General features: G+C 39.3%; 1 protein-coding gene across 1 annotated transcript in view; it reads right to left on the reverse strand.

Moving 5' to 3' along the window:
* The window catches only part of riox2 (ribosomal oxygenase 2), a 28,628-nt gene that overhangs the window by 2,347 nt on the left and 5,139 nt on the right, over positions 1–21,142 (reverse strand). The window contains exons 2-9 of the mRNA XM_042431323.1: positions 17,663–18,115; positions 12,747–12,866; positions 9,817–9,945; positions 9,430–9,533; positions 7,280–7,382; positions 2,984–3,149; positions 2,781–2,869; positions 2,493–2,603 (exon numbers count right to left, since the gene is read on the reverse strand). Coding sequence (XP_042287257.1) covers positions 2,493–2,603; positions 2,781–2,869; positions 2,984–3,149; positions 7,280–7,382; positions 9,430–9,533; positions 9,817–9,945; positions 12,747–12,866; positions 17,663–18,109 — 1,269 coding nt within the window. The 5' untranslated portion in view covers positions 18,110–18,115. The remainder of the gene's footprint in view (positions 1–2,492; positions 2,604–2,780; positions 2,870–2,983; positions 3,150–7,279; positions 7,383–9,429; positions 9,534–9,816; positions 9,946–12,746; positions 12,867–17,662; positions 18,116–21,142) is intronic.

Here is a 21,142-nt window from a genome sequence, read left to right on the forward strand (position 1 = left end):
ATTGGACAAAGTCCAGTGGAGTTGCAATAACTTCCTGTTTCATGGCGAAACATGCAAATTAACTGGCACACCACGTCAAGGGTGTTCAATGAAAATTCACGATTTTGATAACTTTTCATTGAAAAGATCCTTAGACAACACCGACCAAATCTGAAGTCGCTCTGATTAATTTTCTAGGAGGAGTTTGTTAAAATACAATGCCTGCAAATGGCAAAAATGGAGGAAAGTAATTCAAAATGGCTGACTTCCTGTTGGACTTTGGCTCTAAGAGGCTTTTTTAAAAGTTTGGACATAATACATGTGCCTACCAAATTTTGTTAATTTACGTCAAATTTAAAAGATTTGGGCTTTGACTTTGAAATTTTGTAAGGGATGCTATCAAGCCAATTTGCCATGTCCAAGCCTAAGACCCATATCAGTTATCAAGTTTCGCCACTTCTGATGCTTGTGCAAAGTTTTGTGAGTTTTCAAGCACCCCTAGCATCTCAAAAATGCTAAAAGAAATTAGGGGGCGCTATAGCACTGCCGTGCCACACACAAGCCCATTTGTGATAACAAATCAAAATACTCACTAGTTAGAACATGCTTGCAAAGTTTTGTGAGTTTCTGCACATCCAAAAAGCCTCAAACGTGTTCGTAATATTAAAATTGACAGACCAAATCCAAAATGGCTGACTTTCTTTTGAGCGAAAAAAATAAATAAATAAAAATAAAATAAAATTTCTGGGTATAATTAGAGCAATGATCCCACTGAATTTCATGAACATCAAAGACACTTTGTTCCATAATGGCCCTGCATTTGCGAGTGCTATGGAGCCTGCTGGCCACACCCCAGCCCAGTCGCTACTTCACTGACTTCCTGTTGTCAGTAGGTGGCACTATAACTATGACTCAATACTGACATGTAGATGTGTTCAGGTCAGGATTCTCATCAAGCATAAGAAATCTGGTGCAGGTTGGACGATGTACAAAATTTTGCCATTATGAGACAGTTTAAGCCATAGAATAAATTAATGTGGTTGTTGCGAACAGATGATAGGCTTGGCTAACTTCAGTCATCAGTGCCAAAGGACGAGATACTGCTGGCAAACACAGATCACATGAACTATGGGGCTGCAGGGGATTTTTTGCTGCAATACTGCCAGTGGCCACTAGGCAAAATTGGAAGCAAGGCTGCGTGGTGGAGCCGTATCCAGGTCTTATTATACATCCATGGTTGGGTCAAGCGGGACTCTACTATAGACTATATAAGATGCATGACATGACAGCTCCCCAAAAGTGAAGCCAAAATATCTTGATCACCCCCTGTTGGCTGGTTGCAGTACAAGTCATAAATCTTGCCCCCTCCATGTTAGCAGAGGGGACATCGGCCAAATTAAAACAAAAAAAACAACCAAATTGCACATCAAATAAATTTTTCCCAAAGAAGATTCATTTAAGGTAGTTACCTAGGTATCATGCTGATATATGTTCAAGTGCTCATTTTTCAGTTAAGTTTGTTTTAAATTAGTTATTTGACAATATAAAAAGGGGTGTGACGTAATGATTGGCATAGAAATACTGTCTACTTTTCTCCACCACATTTATTTGACAGCTTTAGTAACTAGTTACTTTTCAGGTGAAGCTTTAAGACAGTGGATAATATAACAAGGTTTTAAAATACAACACAGATGATTGAAGATGGTTAAAGATGAAACCAGTGGTTTCCAACCTTTTTGGCTTTTAACGTCTCACATTTCAAATGTCAATGAGTTGTTAATAGCTCTACCAAATAATGATTTTTCCCTCTGAACTTCTCACATGGTTTCATTTCAATGAATTATCAAATGATCCAATATTTCACCAAAAATCAAAGATAGAGAAAAAAATCCAAAAAATGAAAACCGATTTGTGTATCAGAACTTTGTTTTTTCTTCTTTCCTCACCCATTAATCATCTCACAACCCCTCAAATTTATCTGGTGACCCTTTGGAGGGACCCAACCCCTAGGTTGGGAAACACTAGACTAAACTAGCTAACTGTATACAAAGTAGTTCAGACTAGCTCCACTTGGGCAGCTACAATAGTAACATGCTGCTTATATACTGATGCTTCAGTATTGATAATCTAATGATGTCATATATAATAATATATCAGTCAGAGGGACCAAACCACTACTTTTACCGCAATACTTAAACTACATCACGCTGATAATACTTATGTACTTTTACTGTAGTAGAATTTTTTTTGCAGGACTTTTACTTGTAATGTGCCTTTTACTTGTAATGTACCTTCCAGTGTTTGGAAGGCACAGAAATGAGCAGTGCAAAGAGTATTTTGGGTTGGTTTTATCTGGTGTTATGATGGTTTAATCCAGGATATAGATAGGCAAAGTGAAGTTTGTTTAGTTTAGCATTATCACTGTGCCAGCCTTATCATTTAGGAAAAAACATCCTGTCAGAGCCACAGGCACCTCAGCATGGACAACAGGATTCAGTAAGTCTATAGCTTACCCTAGAGATGTCCCGTTCCTCCTCTTCATCACCACTTTCACCCATCATGTGGCTCTCCCTCTGGTTCTTCAAAGAATGTAAGACGATGACTACCAGCACTGTGGCCTCATCCTGAAACAGACACACAGCAGAGCATGTCACTGAATTCAATCTTTTCTGTTCATCTGGACATCTGACCAGTGGTGGCAGAATGACAGAGGGCACAGGGACATTGCCACACCAGACACTGAGCTTCATTTAGAGTTAGAACAAGCTTAGTGCTTAAAATTATAGCCTCAATGGACTTACTGTTCTCTCTTGGCTAGGCTCCACGGTTATTACCATGTGGTCTTTAAATCTCAAACACACTGTATCCTCCAAGGCAGGAATACTCCCAGCTGTGACACATACACAAGGTTACAGTCAAAAAATAAAGTAAATTCTTTAATAAGCACATAGTATGCAGTTCCCTGTAAAGGTTTGAACACATAAATTGCCACAAACTCACTCACATGGTATAAGCAGCTGCTGCTGGCTGTACGGTGGCAGTCTATTAGTGATGAAGTCTCTCTTCATGTGAGTTGAGTGGACTTTCTGCATCCCTGCATCTATTCCATCAGCTAGAGATCTGAGGTAAGCTGCCAGTCGACTGTTGGTGTCCTGGCCTTCACTGCTGCTCTACACACACAAAAACACAGCCGACAAACCCTCATGAAGTCAGTATGAATGCTTGTGCCTGAAGATGTGAATAAATGTTTTTACATTCCCTCCAGTAATAGTCCAGCAGAAGTTTGCAGTGGTTGCAGGTGTTAAGTGATTTTGGAGAAGAGAGGTCTGTACGTGTGCCTCCACCAACTATGACTATGACTCAATATTGACATGTAGATGTGTTCTGGCCTGGACTCCAGTCAAACATGTGAAATTTAGGGCAGATTCGACAAAGTCCAGTGGAGTTACAACAACTTCCTGTTTCATGGCAAAACATACAAATTCATGGGCACGCCACATCAAGGGTGTTCTGTAAAAAGTCAAGTCTTGATAACTTTTCATCACAAATGGATACTGACACTGATTCCGGAGGACTGGCTGCACTGGGAGTGAGCTCCTGATTACATCTCAAACTTGGACCCAAAAAAGTGGAACATTTTGCAAATTAACACTCAGCAAGAACAGAGGAGAAATCATCATCTTTGGATACATTTTTCAAATCAAAACAACTAGATAGGTGTCAACTGCTAACTGCTGTTATCAATATTCCAAAGGAGATACAGCACTAAAGAAGCTAACAGAAGAGTATTTTTTTTTTTTAAAACAAGAAGAAAACTTAAAGTATCCTTGCTGGTGATGTATTCCATGCATGCTGGAACCTCTCTATGCATCCTGGACTCAAGCAGTGATGGCATATGACTGGGGGTCATTCATTGGGATGGGGAGATGGTCAGCTCACCCCGCTGCCGACTCTGCTACTAGGCCAGTCCAGGTTTTCAAATGTAAACATCAGATTAAACATCAAGTACGACCATCTGTACTTCCATCTCAACATTGAAGGAAACGGTCCTGGCCACATGGATCTTCTTAGGTTCCTAACTGCCCTGATGGCAGCCTTCTCTCCCCGCTGAAGTAGAGAGGAGGTGCTGAGGGGCTTAAAAGGGGTTTCTACTTTCTGGCCACCAGGATCCTGGATGGGATTGCTACATGGGACTGTCCTCCGAGGCCATTTATCGTACCACAGAGCATGCTTGTCAAAACCTGCGTCAAGTTGGTCAACACCTGGGCTGTGTTTCATGGAGTGCTTTTTGGACTACTGTTGGTACTCATTGCTGTATTGCCTGTACGTGTCTGTCTGGCCAGGGCAATCAACATTGATGCAAAAAACAACTGGGACACCGAGTGATTGAGCTTGGGACAAATGCTGGCTCATGGCCAGTTGACGCTCCTACAGTGAGTTTTCATCATAACTTACTGGGATATTTTGCAATCTATCACCGATCACCGATCCAGTGGACCGGTCATCTGCCACCCCATTTCAGGGAATAGAAGGTCTCCTCTTCATGCTGATCCTGCTCTCTGGAGATGTTCAGCTAAATCCCAGACCAGTGACCCCTAGAGTGCTGCACAACTTTGATGCTGATTTGTGCCCAAGTGTGTCTGGGACTCCTCTGGCGCCAGTGTCGAATGAGCAGCAACTTTCTGAGCCGGGCTTCTCCCTTAACAGACTAAACTTTGTTAACACGAGGCATGATATCTTAATGAATAACTTTTCGCTACCGGCTGTGGAAACCTTGATAGGTCCAGTGTCTCTCTCACAAAACCTGCTGCTGACACCACTGTGTGTCGAAACCCTGCAGTGAGGAGGCAGAGGTTATTCAAAACCTTCCAAATTGTCAATCATGCAAAAGTCTTATGGGACCCGAAGCTGAAACCGAGGGGGCTATTCAGTGGACATTTTAACATCAGAAGCATTACTGCAAAGAGCAATCAGCTAACTCATCTTGTGTCTGACTCAAATCTGGACTTTCTCTGTCTGACTGAAACATGGTTGAAACAAACAACTCCTGCAAGTGTGTTCACAGTGCCTGGATACCAATGTTTCAGAAGAGACCTGATGGAAGAGGAGGAGGGGTGCTTTTTTATGTGAGACAACATCAAATGTGAACATGTGGTTTATAATGCCGGTAACATGTTAGAATATGTTGGGATAAAAATAATGTTATCCCAACAAATGTCTTTTAACATCATAGGCGTCTATAGGCCCCCACCTGCAGATGACACTGTCTATGATCAACTCACAGAAGTCTTGAAAGAGTGCAATCTCAACAAAGAATTATTACTTATGGGTGATTTTAATGTGAACTGGGAGTATAAAACTAAGAGGAAAAAACTAAAAATGATCACAGAGAAATTCCAACTAGAACAACTAGTAAAAGGCCCAACTAGAATGCTCCAGTACACAAATTGATCTGATATTTACTAACAAACCAGAAAGAATAACTAAAAGTTATGATTTAATCACTGGCTTATCAGTTCATAACTTGACCCTATGTGCAAGAAAACTGACTAAAAGTAGATTTAAAACCACAGCAAGTACCTAAGCTAAGCAAGAAGAATTTATCAATGAATTTAACAGCTTGAACTGGGATGATGTACTGTCCTCTGATGATCTGGACTATGGCTGTGATACTTTTACTTGCAGAATCAACTCTGTAAAGGAAAGATTTAATGTGAAGATACAGATAAAATCTAAAAATAAAAACAATTTACTGTGGTTTAATGAAAATTTGTGTAAACTAATGAAATCTAGAGATGCTGCACTAAGGAAGGCAATTAAAACATTGATAATCTCACAAGGAGGGATCCAAAATTTTTAGGAGATTTTAAACTCAAAGTACAGGGAAAGTTAATTGAAGATCATTTTACTGTTGCTCCTGTCTTTAATAATTTTTTCCTTTAGTCTGTATATGAGTTAGGAAAAAAAATTATGAAAAGGAAACTTGATATTGTTCCTATAGATGCTACAGGTCAGGTTTTCGAGTTGGTAGAGACTAATGAGTTACAAGTAAACAAAATCATCAGCTCCTTAAAAAGCTCCAAAAGTAGATATGCTTTCCAATTTGACACCATGTTTGCCAAATCACACAAAGATATTTTAACTTTCCCTATTGCTCATTTAATTAACTTCTTTTAAACACAGCTCCTATCCTGACAACTGGAAATGTGCCATTGTCACGCCCATTTTTAAATCTGGAGACCACCTTGAGGCCAGTAACAACAGACCAATAAGTATACTGCCAGTACTCTCAAAGGTTGCTGAGAAAGTTGTCATTAAACAACTGACAACATTTCTTAATACAAGCAATTTCTGTCTACAATGTGTGCAGTTTGGCTTTAGAGCAAATCATTTCACCGAAACTGCTATCTTGCACTTAATAGAGCAAATTAACTTGAAAAAGGAGGATTAGTTAGTGCTATATCAGATCTGTGCAAAGCATTCAATACAGTCAATCATGATGTTTTAATATCGAAACTCTCTAAATTTAACTTCTCATCTAGAGCACTGACATGGATGTCTTCATATTTATCTAATAGGATACAATGTGTTAAAGTTGGTGACACACTGTCCGGTAACATGAAGTCCACAATGGGTGTTCCACAAGGGTCAGTGTTAGGTCCCCTATTATTTAGCCTATATATTAATGATCTCCCACAGTGTTATGATGTAGAACTACAAATGTATGCAGATGACACCGTTGTGTACACACATGCAAAAACAGCTGAGTTAACTGCTGCTAAGCTAACAATTGCATTGGAAAGGATCACACATTGGTTTGATCAATCATGTCTGAATGTAAACAAGACAGAAGGTATGTTTTTCTCTAACAACCATGGTACAACCTCCTAACGCTGATATTCTCATCAAGGGTGAAAGGAATGACATAGTCACTGATTTTAAATATTTTGGTGTGACACTGGATCCAAATTTGAACTTTAAGAAATGTTAAAAAAAACGGTTAAAACCATAGAGTACATCTTAGCAAATTTTAGACATATTAGAAACTGTCTCTCTAACAAACCATTGTGGTTTTAGTAGGCATGGATGAAATTAAAAAAGATATTTAGGTAGTGATGACAAATAATAATGATAAAAGGTAACACAAATATCCCTTAAGTATACTGGAAATTGGTGACCTCACCTTTTGTTTACCAAATGAAGGGAGGAGAGCCAAGATGTGAAGAGAAGGTGAAGGATTCAAAGGTAACGCTTCACTCTTATAACTTGTTTTTCATTTTATTATTAAATAAGCAGTTACCAGTAAGAGTCTTCTGTGCATGCCCTCTCTCAGGCTGACATCAGTCCTGCTGCTGTCACAGAGCAAGCTTGGAAATACATCCAACAGCAAATCTCCCCATGACCTAAGGTAAGAACAGGTAGAGAGTACAGGTGAGAGAGTATCAGAGAATGTGACATTATTTATCAGCCACATCACAGAGAGACAAATGCCTAACAACTGCCCAGGGTTTACTTCACACTACCTTACACCTGCTGCCCACCTGTCTGTATAAACGAGCCCTGCTCATCAGGGAAAGAAGACGAGCCACTATAACTTCAGTGGTACCTCTCTTGTGTATTATAATCAAGAAAACTTAAACTTCTGCTCCAGCAGTAAGCCTCAACTTTGGAAAATGATGGAAAGTAAAAGCCAAAAGTTCTGCTCCATAAAATAAATTTTACTTTCATAAATCTCCATTAAACTCTCATATTTGACAGCATTCTGAACTGCATGCCAACGGAGAGACTGCTAAAGACTACAGGGGCCGATGTTGAGCCTCTTCCTGCTGATCTCTTACTAGCTTGGTGGCTTCCTGGCTGAAAATCCTTTTTTATAATATCTTGTGTTTCCAGTTTTTATTAAATGGCGCATTTCTTCCTATTACAATCCCAAATCAAGCCCTGAAGTCCCTGCAGTCAGTGGAGCGCAACTGTGGTGCCTGGCTCCCAAAGCTGTGGCTGCCTTGATCTTGAGAAGTTCTTGTTGCTTACATTTACATGACATCAGAGCAAGTCAGGGTCAGGTCAGACCGAAATCTAACCAGCATGCCAGTGATGGCACTGGCAATCACCTGGCTTATCGCAAATGAGCCAATAGTGTCCCTGACAGCACATAGCTGTCATAGCTGATTGGTGTATTGCTCTGTGGGACCCCTTACCCAATCTCTTCCTCTTTCACCTCCTTCCAAAACACTCTGGCAACAAGGTAACCAAGAAATTTATCCAGACTAATCTATTTATAAAAACAAGGAGGCAAGTAGAAAACAACACACATGCTGTGCTATGGTAACATAAGGCCACTGTGAACGTTTTAACAAAGACCCATCAGAAGAAAACAACTTTTCCTGCTTTCTTCTGTTGGCTTGATGTACATTTGTCCACAGCTCCCACTACAGTATCAAACAGTAATAGCAACTGCTGCATGGGTGAGAGTGCGAGTATGCACACACCTGCAAAGGAGATGGCAGGTCGTGTGCATGCCGAGTAGGGATGTGCAGAGAGCCCAGTATTTGTATTTGTATCTACATTAGTTGAGGCAGCAGAATTATTTATATTCGTATTCGAATAAAAGTGAAAATAGGTGTGAAAATCTAGTTTTTGTTTTTATTACGCTTTTAATTTTAGGAAATTAAAGTGTTAAAATAAGAGTTTATGAATTAACTATCTTACAAAGGACGTCCCCACAGTGGGTCTCGAACTCGAGTCTCCTAGATCATTGAAGACTGCACTGACCACTGAGCTAAAATGAAGTGCATTGCAGATGTGCAGACAGACCTCTACTTATTTATACACCCCTAACACAGAGACACAACAGCGTATAATGTGTAGAGAAGGACTTCAAAGGTGATTCTTGCTTTCCACTGAGAAAAAAGGAACAACAGGTTATGGAGAGTCCCTTGAAAGCACTTGGGTGTCAGTAACTCAGCTTTATCTCTGGGAAACACCCCCAACTCTGGAGTGATGTCCAAATAAGGAAATGTGCATCATGTAGCAGGTGAATGTGACTCCCCTAGTTGAGACCTGCTGACAGACGTTACAGCAGAGCAGAGGAGAGAGACTAAGATAGTGATGTAACCAACCTGTGCGCTCGTATTTGACAGGTTTTTTTTCTTTCCGAAAACAAATAAAAATCTTTAAAATATTTGTATGAAATAAATGTTTATAAAAAAAAACAAAACACTATTTGTGCTTTGCTGAATAACGTATTTGGATTCTGGCCCACCCAAATGCAGAGTGCTTAATATTCTGGCTTGTGTTACTACCTAGTGGTGACAACAAGCTTTTTCTACACCCTACCAGCAGTGATGTAGCTTGGCACTAAAGTACCTCTTACACCAAAGTAGAGCTAAAAACACCCAACACTGAGAGCTGTGAGTTAGTGAAGGCTATGGAGAAGAGGAGCCCTCATACATTCTCTGATAGGTGCTGAGAGTCAGGTGGATGGAATGGTCCACTCCTGCTGGAGTGTTGGCTTGATGGATGGTTCCTCTGGGGAAGTACAGAAGATCTCCTGCCTGTGGAGAGAGCTGACTCACTCAATATAGAAAACACATAACTATTTTATATTCCAAATAAAAATGAGACATTTGGCTCATGTTTTGATTACAGGTTGAAACAGTTACTAGTCATTGTACTTGTTCAATATTTGCAGTGACAAGATCCCTTCCTAACTCCAATATAAGAGATCTGGTTTTGTTGACAAAAATTGTGAGCTGCTATCGTGCAATTAATGAACTGATAATATCAGGGTAATTCCAAAACGGCAATCAGAGGTCCCATTCAGTAAGGGTGTTTTACCTTCAGTACAATATCATGCGTTGGGCTACCAATCTTCTCCTCTGACTCCACGCTGTATTCTGCTGCCAGTGGAACAGTAGGACTGTAGAGACGCCAATGTTTCTGTCCCTCCAGCTGCAGAATAAATACCTGGGCAAAGAGCACCATCAGCATCAGGAAAAATACACGTTACTGAGACATCCAAGGCTGTACATGCCGACTGCTGATCAGATCCTGCTGATCTTTTTAGCCTACCACTTGCAAGCCTTCTTCATGGCACTTAAGGTTCTTAGCTGAGAAACTCTGAAAATTCAGAGAAACAAAAACTCAAGGACTGAAATTAAAGCAACTATAACTAACTTTTCTAGTGACTAGAGAGTAAGTGAGACTCCATAACAAACTCCTCACCCCTCTTGCCCTGTTTCCTAAGCCTACGCCCTCTGAACTATGGATGTGTGGATACAACAGTGTGAAGCCGAACGCGAACTGAAAACAGAGTATCACTGCAGCATTTTCTCAGCAATATGTCAAGTGACAAGGTTTATAGTTTAGCCAATTATGTTCAACAGTTTTAGTATTTTTTGGCGTTGTTTCTGGAGGTTGTATTTGCGTTTGTCACATCAATTACAATGAGGGGCTGGCAGAGGGAGAGAAAGGAGAGGCAGAGAACACCACATCGGCATCTAGTTTCAGTCCTTGTTTTAGCTCTTTCTCTGTCCCACTCTCTTTGGGCAAAGGAACACTGTCTTTTCCATTTAACTGGTACTGTTTGGGATTTGGTCTGGCTGATGGCAGCTGTAAGATCATCCATCACTGGCTGAATAGGCTGTAAAAAATATGGACATAGTCACCGTTACCCATTGGTTTGTGAACTTCCGTTTTGAAGCCTCGAGTGTAGCCATTTGACCATCGGCCGATTTGGCCGTCGCCATGCTTGATTTTTGGAGCCAGAAGTTACCATATTTGGACAAGAGGGTGGAGCTGACCATCGTGCTAGCTGCTAGCTTGGTTAGCACGGTGCATTTACAATCTATGGTTGACAGTGATAATGCTAATGCTATTTTTTGCAAGTGAAAAACAGGCCTAAAACCGTTAAAACAAAATGTACTCACCAGAAAAACTGATCATCTGACTCACTGATTGGTGTTTTATTACAACTGCATGCTGAACAAGACTGTTTTTAGGTGACCACAATGTTAACTTTAGTGAACTGAAAACACACTGTGAAATAGCAGCAGCTACGCCTATATGCAATGGTTACATTACGTAAGCAACGTTGTCTCCATGGTAGTGACTTGTCAATCACATCGTAGCCACGCCCTAAAGGATACGCTGCTTTATCATCTATTTTACTCTAAATGGGGCCATGATTTATTCATATTGAAGAAGACTTTAAACTAGCGATTTAGACCATAAACTCATTAGGAAACTGTTTACTGAGGTAATAAATCAAGTGAGAAGTAGGGTTACTTTCTCAGACTTCCATACAGTCGGACTTCTTTTTGCAGCCAGTGGAGTCGCCCCCTGATGGCCATTAGATAGAATGCAGGTTTTTGGCACTTCCGCATTGGCTTCATTTTTCAGCCCCAGAGGTTGCCGCTTGGTCTGGCCACTGTTCCAATCACGTCACCTCAAAACCTCCGCTAGATGCTGGGCAGGGAGAAGTTATGGACTGTACTTGTAACTGAAGGGCTGCAGACAGCACAGTATGGCTGAGAGTGATGCTACTTTTTTGTGATACCACCTCATATCTGATATTCATTTGATCATTAGTAAAATTTCTAAAACCTTAATTAATGCACCTTTAAATCGCTGAGGTGGACATAGAATAGCTGCACTCTCATCAAAACTTCTGTCTCATTTGAAAATCCTACTGTGCACTTTTTGAATGCTCACTATCTATTTTAACCACTGCCCTTCAGAAAGTGTATTTTCACCAGAACAACCAGGTTTAGGAACAGCTTTTTTCCTGTTGAAATAACAACTTGTGCACAAGTTGTGCTGTTGACACTGTGTAATGAGCGTTCTTTTCCATGATGTACCGAAAACAAATTCCACCGAGTCTGGCTGTATGACCAAGTCTAGTGAAAAAATTGTTAAATCTTTCAAAAAATTTTGAGCTGATTCAGTCCAACGAGCCAAAAACAGCTTTTCATTTCTCTCCACTGGCTCCCTGTTGCTAGTTGCTTAAGTTCAAGTCAGTAATACTCGCTTACAGAGTGGCCACCAGCGGGGCACCCACCCACCAGAACTTCCTCAGGTTCATGAGCCTTCTCATGCTCTACAATCTGAAAATGAATGAGGCTAGTCCTACCGTCCCTCCTCTTCAGAGAGTACTTTCTCATGAAAATATGTTCTCTCTCCCTCCCTCCTGCTCTCTCTTTTTTCAAAGGCATTTCCTTGACCTACTGTGGCTACGATTTTACCTTATTTGTGTGTCACTTTGAAGTATTTGCCAAATGAATACATGTAAACGTACAATTCTTATGTACTGACATTTTATGCTACTTGATACCTCTACTACATTTTATAGTCAAATATACTTTTTATCCCCCCTACATGTATGTGACAGCTATAGTTACTAGGTACTTTTCAAATTGAAAAAAAAAAACCACAGAAATGACTCATTCTGCATGAGTATTTTCGATTTTATGTACATTGAGCTGAATATGCTTGTTGTATCCTTTTACTTCAATAAAAATGTAAAATGCAAAGACTTTTTTTTTCCACTGTGACATTGCTAATATTTACTCAAGTAAAAGAACAGCACTTTGTCTACCACTGACCTAATTACATGGTGGACTGCCATCAGTGGGTAATTCTAAAAAAGCTTGTGACTAGCTCTTAGTGATTCTTTAGTGGTCATAAATAGTTAGTGGAATAAGGGTTATGTATAAATAAGAAGTGGCCTTAGCTGTTGAATGAGTCATCTCATTGATTCACTGTTGTACCTCAACATCATCATAGTGAGCTGGAAGGCCTTGGGACTCCTGTGGGGTGATATAGACATTTGAGCCCACCAAGGCTCCAAAGAAACACTCCAGCTTCTCTTGGATCCTCCACAACTCATCCTGACAACACACAGAAAAAAATACATGTGAACTGCTTCTGACAAACATTCACTCAACTATCTGATCTGAGCTCAGTGGAAAAAAACATACTGAGAAAAAAAAAATTAAAAAACATTTTAGGATTCATTACACTTTTTCTGTTTTTTGATGAGCTCTAGCTCTTGTTCCTACAGGCTGAATACACTTACTATGCATCTTCCATATGAATGTAATATGTCAATTTAGAAAGTTATCAGCAGTGGTAGATATTATGTTCTGATACATACTGAATATGGAAAACGTGTTCTTGAAGCCCGAGATTCAAGACTAGAATATATGAATGAATTCTATATGTTCTATTAGTGTATTATCATTTCTTAAGGATTAGCTATTATTTATGTGACCTGCACTTGTACACTAAATGAAATTTGATCACTAAATATGACAGAAGTATGCGATCCTGTTGGGAGTCATTTATTTGCTGGGGTTTGGGACAAGTGTAATGTAAAGTTCACTGAATGTTTGATCAGATTCCAAAAACTGTTTACCTCTTCTCTTATCAGATATTTCCTGATTAATATCAGAATTATTATACAGCTTATTATCGAGAAAAAACAAATAATGATGCATTTGAGTTTTGCTGTGAAAATGCTATTTATACATGTTTATAGGTGTTTATACTGCGTGATGTCAAAAAAATCTTTTGGTGTGTATCTGGTATACTGCTGAAACTCAACAACTGGAACAATACCAAGTATCATATAAAATTTAATAAAAACCACACTGAGTTGATGCTGTTGTTTCATTGTATCTAAAAAATGGCAATATGCAAAAGAACCAGATTAATACCTGGGAGCTGTACAGCTGCATTTATTCTTTTGCCCACTGAGTGGCAGTGGAACTTCACAATTCCATACAACATACTAACTGTTTACAGTATGTACTACATACTCTGTTCAGCATGCTGTTTTTGCAGATAGCATGCAATAAAACAACACACCTTACCGTTTGCACAAACAGGAAATGACACAATGTGCACCATTTCAATCAAACTGCAATTTTGGGATGCCACTGCCAATTAAACTTCACAAAGAGAAAACTAATAAAATCAATAAACCCTGAACTTTTCATCATAAACCCCTTTCAGTCCAGAGAAACAGGGTAGAGCCAATTATGTGATTGGCTGTGGCTTTGGTGTAAATGAGTGTACAGCCAATAACATAACTGGCATTGGCAGTTATGTTATTATACATTATTAATTATTATTTCTGTTTCAGTCACCCTTGTGAGATTAATTGTAAAAATACATAAATACATAAAAATATCAAAATTTTAGGCTGCATCATAAGTTGACTTGTGTACACCACAGGAAATAAAGGTGTGCTTTGACCATGCAGAGGACAACAGTCATGTCTCTGTATCACTGGTTTATTTTCTCCATCAAATTCAGATTGTAGGACCAGTGTGTCAGCTGAGAAGAAAAGGGGAGTTATTAATGAACATTATCTCTAAACAGAGAGCATTGTTTTTTCACTTACCTATAGTTGCTCCTATCTTCAGCTTATACTGCATCACAATAGCACATGCAATGCTAGGGTGGGGCTAGATAAGGGTGTATAATTACAAAAGCCCGACCAAGGATTTATCCGATGTTTGACATAAACTTACTTCATTTGGCTGCTCTCTCATATTTTCTGGTTGATCTGGTCCAGTTTGCCAGTAGTTATTTACCATAGTGACCTCAGCATAGGAATCACCTGCTTCAGATCACGTTGCTCACATGTGAGATATATTTAGCTATTATAAATGCAGCTCAAGCTAACCTGTTATTGATGACCTGTAACAGGCTACAGTGGCTACTCTGCTGCTGCATTCCTGATAGTGCTGATTACAATGTCAGCATACCATAACTAGCAGCAGAGCTTCATTCAGCTACATGTGCTTATTCGACTTGTTTATTCATGTATTTACTGCAAACACCACAGCCCCACCAATAAATAAAACAGCCCCTCACTAACCCTAGCAAAAAAAATAAATAAATAAAAAATAAAAAAAATCTATGGAGCTGCCTATGCACAACAGAAAACAAAACTACAATCACTTAAGTCAAATGTGTCATAAACATAACATGTTGTCCACTTGTTCTGAAATGATGAATTTAAATTAAACATGCTAACTATTCTTTACAGTTTGGAATGATTCCATAAATGCACGCATTTTCTTCAGCCCAGGTCATCTAAACTAAAACACTTCATTCTCTTCTCTTCCACAGTTAACTGTATAGTAACCAACACATTAGGACCTTTGATTAGACACTTCACCTCAACCTTAAAACTGAATTGGCTGTTCAATTGTGCACAGTATCAGAACTCACTGGTGCCTCAGTGGGAGAGCCAGGGGTGCACTTTACCATTAGGCTAGGCAGGCAACTGCTTGGGGCCACCAACTAACAGGGCCCCAAACAGCTATAGATTTATTATGTGTAGATATGAATAATATCGAATTATGTTACTATTCTAACTCATTGCACCCTGAAATAACTTACAAAAGGCCCCCAAAGCATTAAAAAAAATATACTTGTACTTGAGAGGAAAACATTGTAGACCTACTCGCTACTACATTTGACTGACAGATAAATGTTACTGGTTATGTTGCAGATTCAGATTTTACTCACAAAATATAACAATTAAAATATGATGCATTATTATTCATTAAACTATCCAGCATTATATAAAATAGAATTAAAACCTTCACCTTGAACAGATGTTAAGTAAGTTTAAGTACTTTTACAGTACTTTTACTGTGCAGTATTAATAGTTTTACTATTGATAGTTAACAGTTATACTTTACAAAAAAGTTTTGAGTACTTCTTCTACCACTGCCAATACCAACATTCCCAGTTGAAGAAAGGGCAAAAATAATGTAAGACAGTTTTTGCCTAGGGCAAAATCACTAAATCCATCCGTTGAGTGAGCACATGCCACACACAACTGTCTCCCTTTCTGCTGTCTGTCTGTGAGCAGTGGACACTGTGATGAACTGATTTAAATCTGTTCATCACCAAACTTTAGACTAATTTATTGATGGTAACTAATGTGTTTTGATATTTTTACAGTGCACTCTTTGGAACAGCTGTCTGGAGGAAACATAACTAACATGGCTATGAAGCTTGGCATCATATAATTGGCTCGATTATGACAGACAGTCAGATATCTGATCTCAAACATATCAAGTTATAACATGATATGTGGTGTAGTTTGAATATATGTTTACTATTTGGCATGTGGGGTGGGGAGAAAATATTGCTGTATGAAAGTCCATTAGCAGCTGCTGAACTGGTGCTTGTTCCCACTTTACTCAATTGGTGTTGAGTAAACACCAAATGAGAAATAGTTGTCTATACATCCAGCATAAACGGAACAACATTCACATTCATTTAGAGTTGTTTGCGTCCACCTGATGAATGTAATTCAACATTCACTTTGGTTTGCTCTCCACCAACTCCTGAGAAAAACATCTGTCTCTTCAGCAGCCAAAGGTTCCAAATGTTCCAAATGATCACCAGCTATTTTGTCTGTTGGTGCTGTGCACATAGTATACAGTGGGTTTATCAGAGCTGCCCCATAGAACAGCAGTCTGTGGGCTGACAGACCATAACAATGAACTAAAACCTCTGTAGAACTGAGAAGAAGTGGAGCACCCTGGTCGCGGAATCCTTACTGCACATGACACACTAACTGCAACATCCCAGGTTCGATTCTAGCTAGGGACCTATGTTGCATTTCATACCAATCCCCCCCCCCCACCTTTCCTGTCTGCCTCTTCACTGCCCACTATCCAATAAAAATGCCCAAAAAATAATCTTTAAAAAAACAACTGAGGAGAGCTGTAGAGCTGATAATAATTCTCTGTGTGTTCGTCAATATGAGTGAGCCATTTCACAATACACATAGTCAATTAACCTGAGTTAATATAAATATATCTATATGTGCAGGTTTAAAGGGAAACTTTGGGATTTTTCAACCTGGACACTATTTTCCCATGATTTTGTATCTAAGTGACTAATGGGGACAACAATTTTTGAAATTGGTCAAGTATTAAGCGAGAGCGCCTCAACTGCCAGCTGCGAAACGGGCTGCAATGTAAAACTAAAGGTGCTTGTTTTTGCCACTGACAGGCTCAGATTGTTATTATACGTGTCTGAAAACATTATGGATCCCTACCGAGAAATAAAACATTTTTCTTTTCCTTTCACTTGATCTGGTCTGTTTGTTATTGTGTCTCACCAAGTCTTGCCCAAGGAGAAGTCTTGCTTTGACATCTCACAAGAGTTGAGTTTTTGCAGGAAGACAACAGTGGAAACGTGAGTGAGAGTTTGAGAGAGGAGCTCTGGAAAGATTTTGTTGTGTTGGAGTACAAAAAGCGTAGCTTAGTGTTACCTAAAAGCTTTTCAAAGTCATGGCTGAAGATTTAGCTGATTATTTAGCTGTCTTCCTGCAACAACTCAAGTCTCATGAGATTTCAGAGCAAGACTTCTTTGAGTGAGACTTGATTAGACACAATATTACATTAATTACATTGACAGATAACCTAGATTACATTGCAGCCCGTTTCGCGGCTGAAATATTGTTGTCCCCATTAGTCACTTCCAGGTTGAAAATTCCGAAAGTTTCCACTTATGAAATGTATCATAAAGGAATGACGGACTAATTACTGGGTTAGTCCGTAGTAACAATGAACTAACAATAGCAGTAAAGTCACTTAGCCCAAAGCCAACAAAATCATGATATCTCTCTCTTTGCTAGCAGCACTCTCACCTTAAACCTCTGCGGTTGGTGGAACTGGATGGTGGCCTTATTCTGAACCAAGCTCTTACTGAGAACGTTGAACTTAACTTGTCCATCCTTGTTGAGTACTTTTTTCTTGCTGTTGATGCAGCGAACAACGTTAATGTCCCTGTAGTATTGCAGACCCTGAGAGCACAGGCTCTGCAGATCTGACATCTGGAACAAAGACTGGTAGTAGGAGGCTGTGCTGAGATCAGACCTCTGCAGATGGAGGGGTTTCTTTTCCCAGTACTCCCTGAAGAACTTCTCTGTCCCCATTGGCTGGATGAGGCTCTGGAACAGGCTGGCAGGGCTGTGGAAGCACAGAGAGGATGGAATGTCGCTCTGCTCAACCTTCCTTTGTTTAGGAGGGAGCTGCTCATCATCATCATCATCTTTGCTCCATGTCACATTCTTTGCTTTGCTTTTCTTTGGCATTGTTATCTGAGGAAAAATTAAAAGAATATTTTAATTTAAAAAAAATAAAATAAAAAAAATATCAGGGACAAGCGATTATATATATATATCACATGAAAAAGGCACGTTATTTCACAAGTGGTGCCATGCCACAAAAACAAAAGCTTTTGCACAACTGAGGAAACTTGTGTTGTTTATGTAATTCAAAAATAGTCTTCCCGATAATATTGTTGTGTATTTGAGTGAGCAAAAAGCTTAATCTCTCTTGGAAGCAGCAGTTCTTGCTGATGAATTTACATTAAGATGTAAAAATGTGTTTTCTTTGTCTGTGTCCCACAATTATTTAGTTTGGTCAGAGGGAAAATCACCCAGAAGTCCTCTGCGACATTCATGATAAGCTTGCCTGTGCTCTGCCAACCAGTTTATTCAAATAGAATATACTACAATACATAAGAGTATGCATCTGAGATAAGCTCATTTTGAAGCTTATATGAACTGTGTGTGTACACTGTGATGCACAGTTTATGCAATATTTAATAGTTTTGTTTGAAAAATTGTAGGTCTCTCCCTAAATACCATTTTCTTTGTTTCTGTACTTTGCAATCAAAGCTTTTGTACATGAGTTAACATGCCTTCCTAATGCATCTGATTTAGGCCAGCGTTTCTGTGTTTTTCTATTGTTTCCGTTTATGAAACACTTTGAGAACCAATGTTGCCTGCTATACTGTATTGCTTTTTATTGTGTATTTTCCTACTTGTAACAGGATGAAATTTCTGTGATACATTAAAGTAATATTTTGTGAGAATTTTAGTCTGTTGTGCATATGCGTGTGCTACACTGTGGAACAATGATCTGGCACAGCGAAAACCTCCAATGTCATCAGATTGAGCACCGGCTCCCCCCAGGGCTGCATGTTCAGCCCCTTACTGTTCACTTTGACGACCCATGACTGCTGTGCCAGGTACAGACTATACAATAATTAAGTTTGCTGGTGAACTGTGGTGGGTCTTAACAGTCAGAATGACAAATCTGCATATAGAGCTCAGGTGGAAAAGCTGGTGACGTGGTGTAGCTTGAATAAGTTTACCCTCAATGTTCCCTCACCCTCTGCACATCTGAAGCTCCATGGTGGAGAGAGTGGCAGAACACCAAATTCCTCTGTATAAACCTTATTAAAGATCTCACCTGGAGCTGTCATGCCACACCCATGGCCAAGAAGGCCTGACTTCCTGTGTTGCCTGAAGCAAGTGAGCCTCCCTCCCCCCACCACCTTTTACAGAGGCTAGAGCTTGTTTAAGAGCTGTATCTCCACATGGTTTGGGTCATGCGTGGATAGTGGACCACACAACAGTGGAGAAGGTCATAAGAACTGCTAATGGATGGGTGGATGGATGGATGGATGGATGGACAAACAAATATTTTATAAATCGGGCAAAAATATCATCCATGAAACACTGTCAAATATTCTACATGTTGATAGTGAAGAAGTATTTTTTTTAAAGCTGACTGTTTCAGCCATGGACATAAAATCAACTTCATTCATTTATTCAGCTGGTGATTACCGTACTCAATGTACTGTACACTTTAACTAAGGAGCATATTTTTGGTTTGATGAATTACAGACGGTGGTTAGATGCTAAGTTCTAGTAGAGAAGAGTTGTGTAAACCAGTGGTTCCCAACTGGTGGCTCATTCTGAGTTGGTTGCAAGCATTTAGGTCAACTTCATCAAAAACAAAATTATTTTGAAATGTAGCAAGTTTCCTTTTATTTTGAAGTACTTGATGCCAGTTTTATGGGTCATGTAACCCTTGCTTTGCATGTCCGTTGACTGTCGTGGTCTCTCCAGACACAGAACAAATATGCTCCACAACATGCTGAATACAAGTAACAGCATATATTCAGCTTGATTTTACTAATGCTGAACACAAAAAAGAATTAGAAAACATCTTATGCACTGATGCAGTGAAAGACTGGCCTGGCTTGAAAACAACTTTTCCTCACTTAATCATTTTTAAACACTGCAGCTGTTGTATTTCCCTGTTCTTTGTATTAGGCCTGTTTACATGTTATGCTGTAAAAATAGCTTTAGTGGTAGAAAAATAGTTTTGACTAAGACTGAATTAGTTGTAACTGCTGTTGCAAAACCCTAATGTCACTCTCTTGCTGCAATTCTGGTAGCAATGTTGTGCTGAGCAAAACATGTTGCTGTAAGGTGTTTCCGGTGATCGGGCATGCACTGATTATATTACTTGCCCACCGCCCCTACCATCGTTTTGCTTTTTTTTTTTATATAGAAATAAAACCCATTTAGTTCATTTTCAGGTATCAGTGCCCACATTCATGAAATAAAATTAATTTGTAAAATTCTACATGTGTTATCAATACTGAGTCGGATGACGGATGCTACTGAAAATAACCTGAAAGTGCCTGGTCCATGATTAACTGCAGCAGCAATATGGAAAAGCAGAATGTCTGTCCTCCCTCCTGCTCTCTGCTGTAAACACACATAGCTGTTATTGGGAAGCTGCTCTCATGTCTCCGGTCACTGAAGCGTCATCGTCACACAAATGCTCTCTCTCTCTCGACCACACACTCACTACACACTGAGCTATTCCTAAAGAGGAGCTACTACTTGTATAAACACATTTTAGTTTAGAAAACATCTTAATACATTTTTTTTTTTAAATCCCTAATACTCAGGCAACTCAGGCCCGGCAGGCCACTGGGTTTGCAATACACTGGCAGAAACCCTGTATATACAGTATACACATCTTCTTGCTCACATCAAATAAGTATATTGTGTATATATAATGCCAGAAATAACTGAATATTTCTGTTGTGGCATGTCAAATTCTTTTATGAGCTGTGTTCCATGTTGAGGCTAGTATTAGATTAATATCTGAAATCTGATATAATATATATTATTGTTGTTATACTATTGATCCAAACAGTACAGCATTAATTGAGTCAAGGACAGAAACAGGCAGATGTGTTAAAGTTGCAGTGTGTAGAATTTTGTGGCATTTGGCAGAAATGTAGTATAACATTCATA

This window comes from Thunnus maccoyii, chromosome 13 (genome assembly GCF_910596095.1).
Source record: "Thunnus maccoyii chromosome 13, fThuMac1.1, whole genome shotgun sequence".
NCBI lineage: Eukaryota > Metazoa > Chordata > Actinopteri > Scombriformes > Scombridae > Thunnus > Thunnus maccoyii.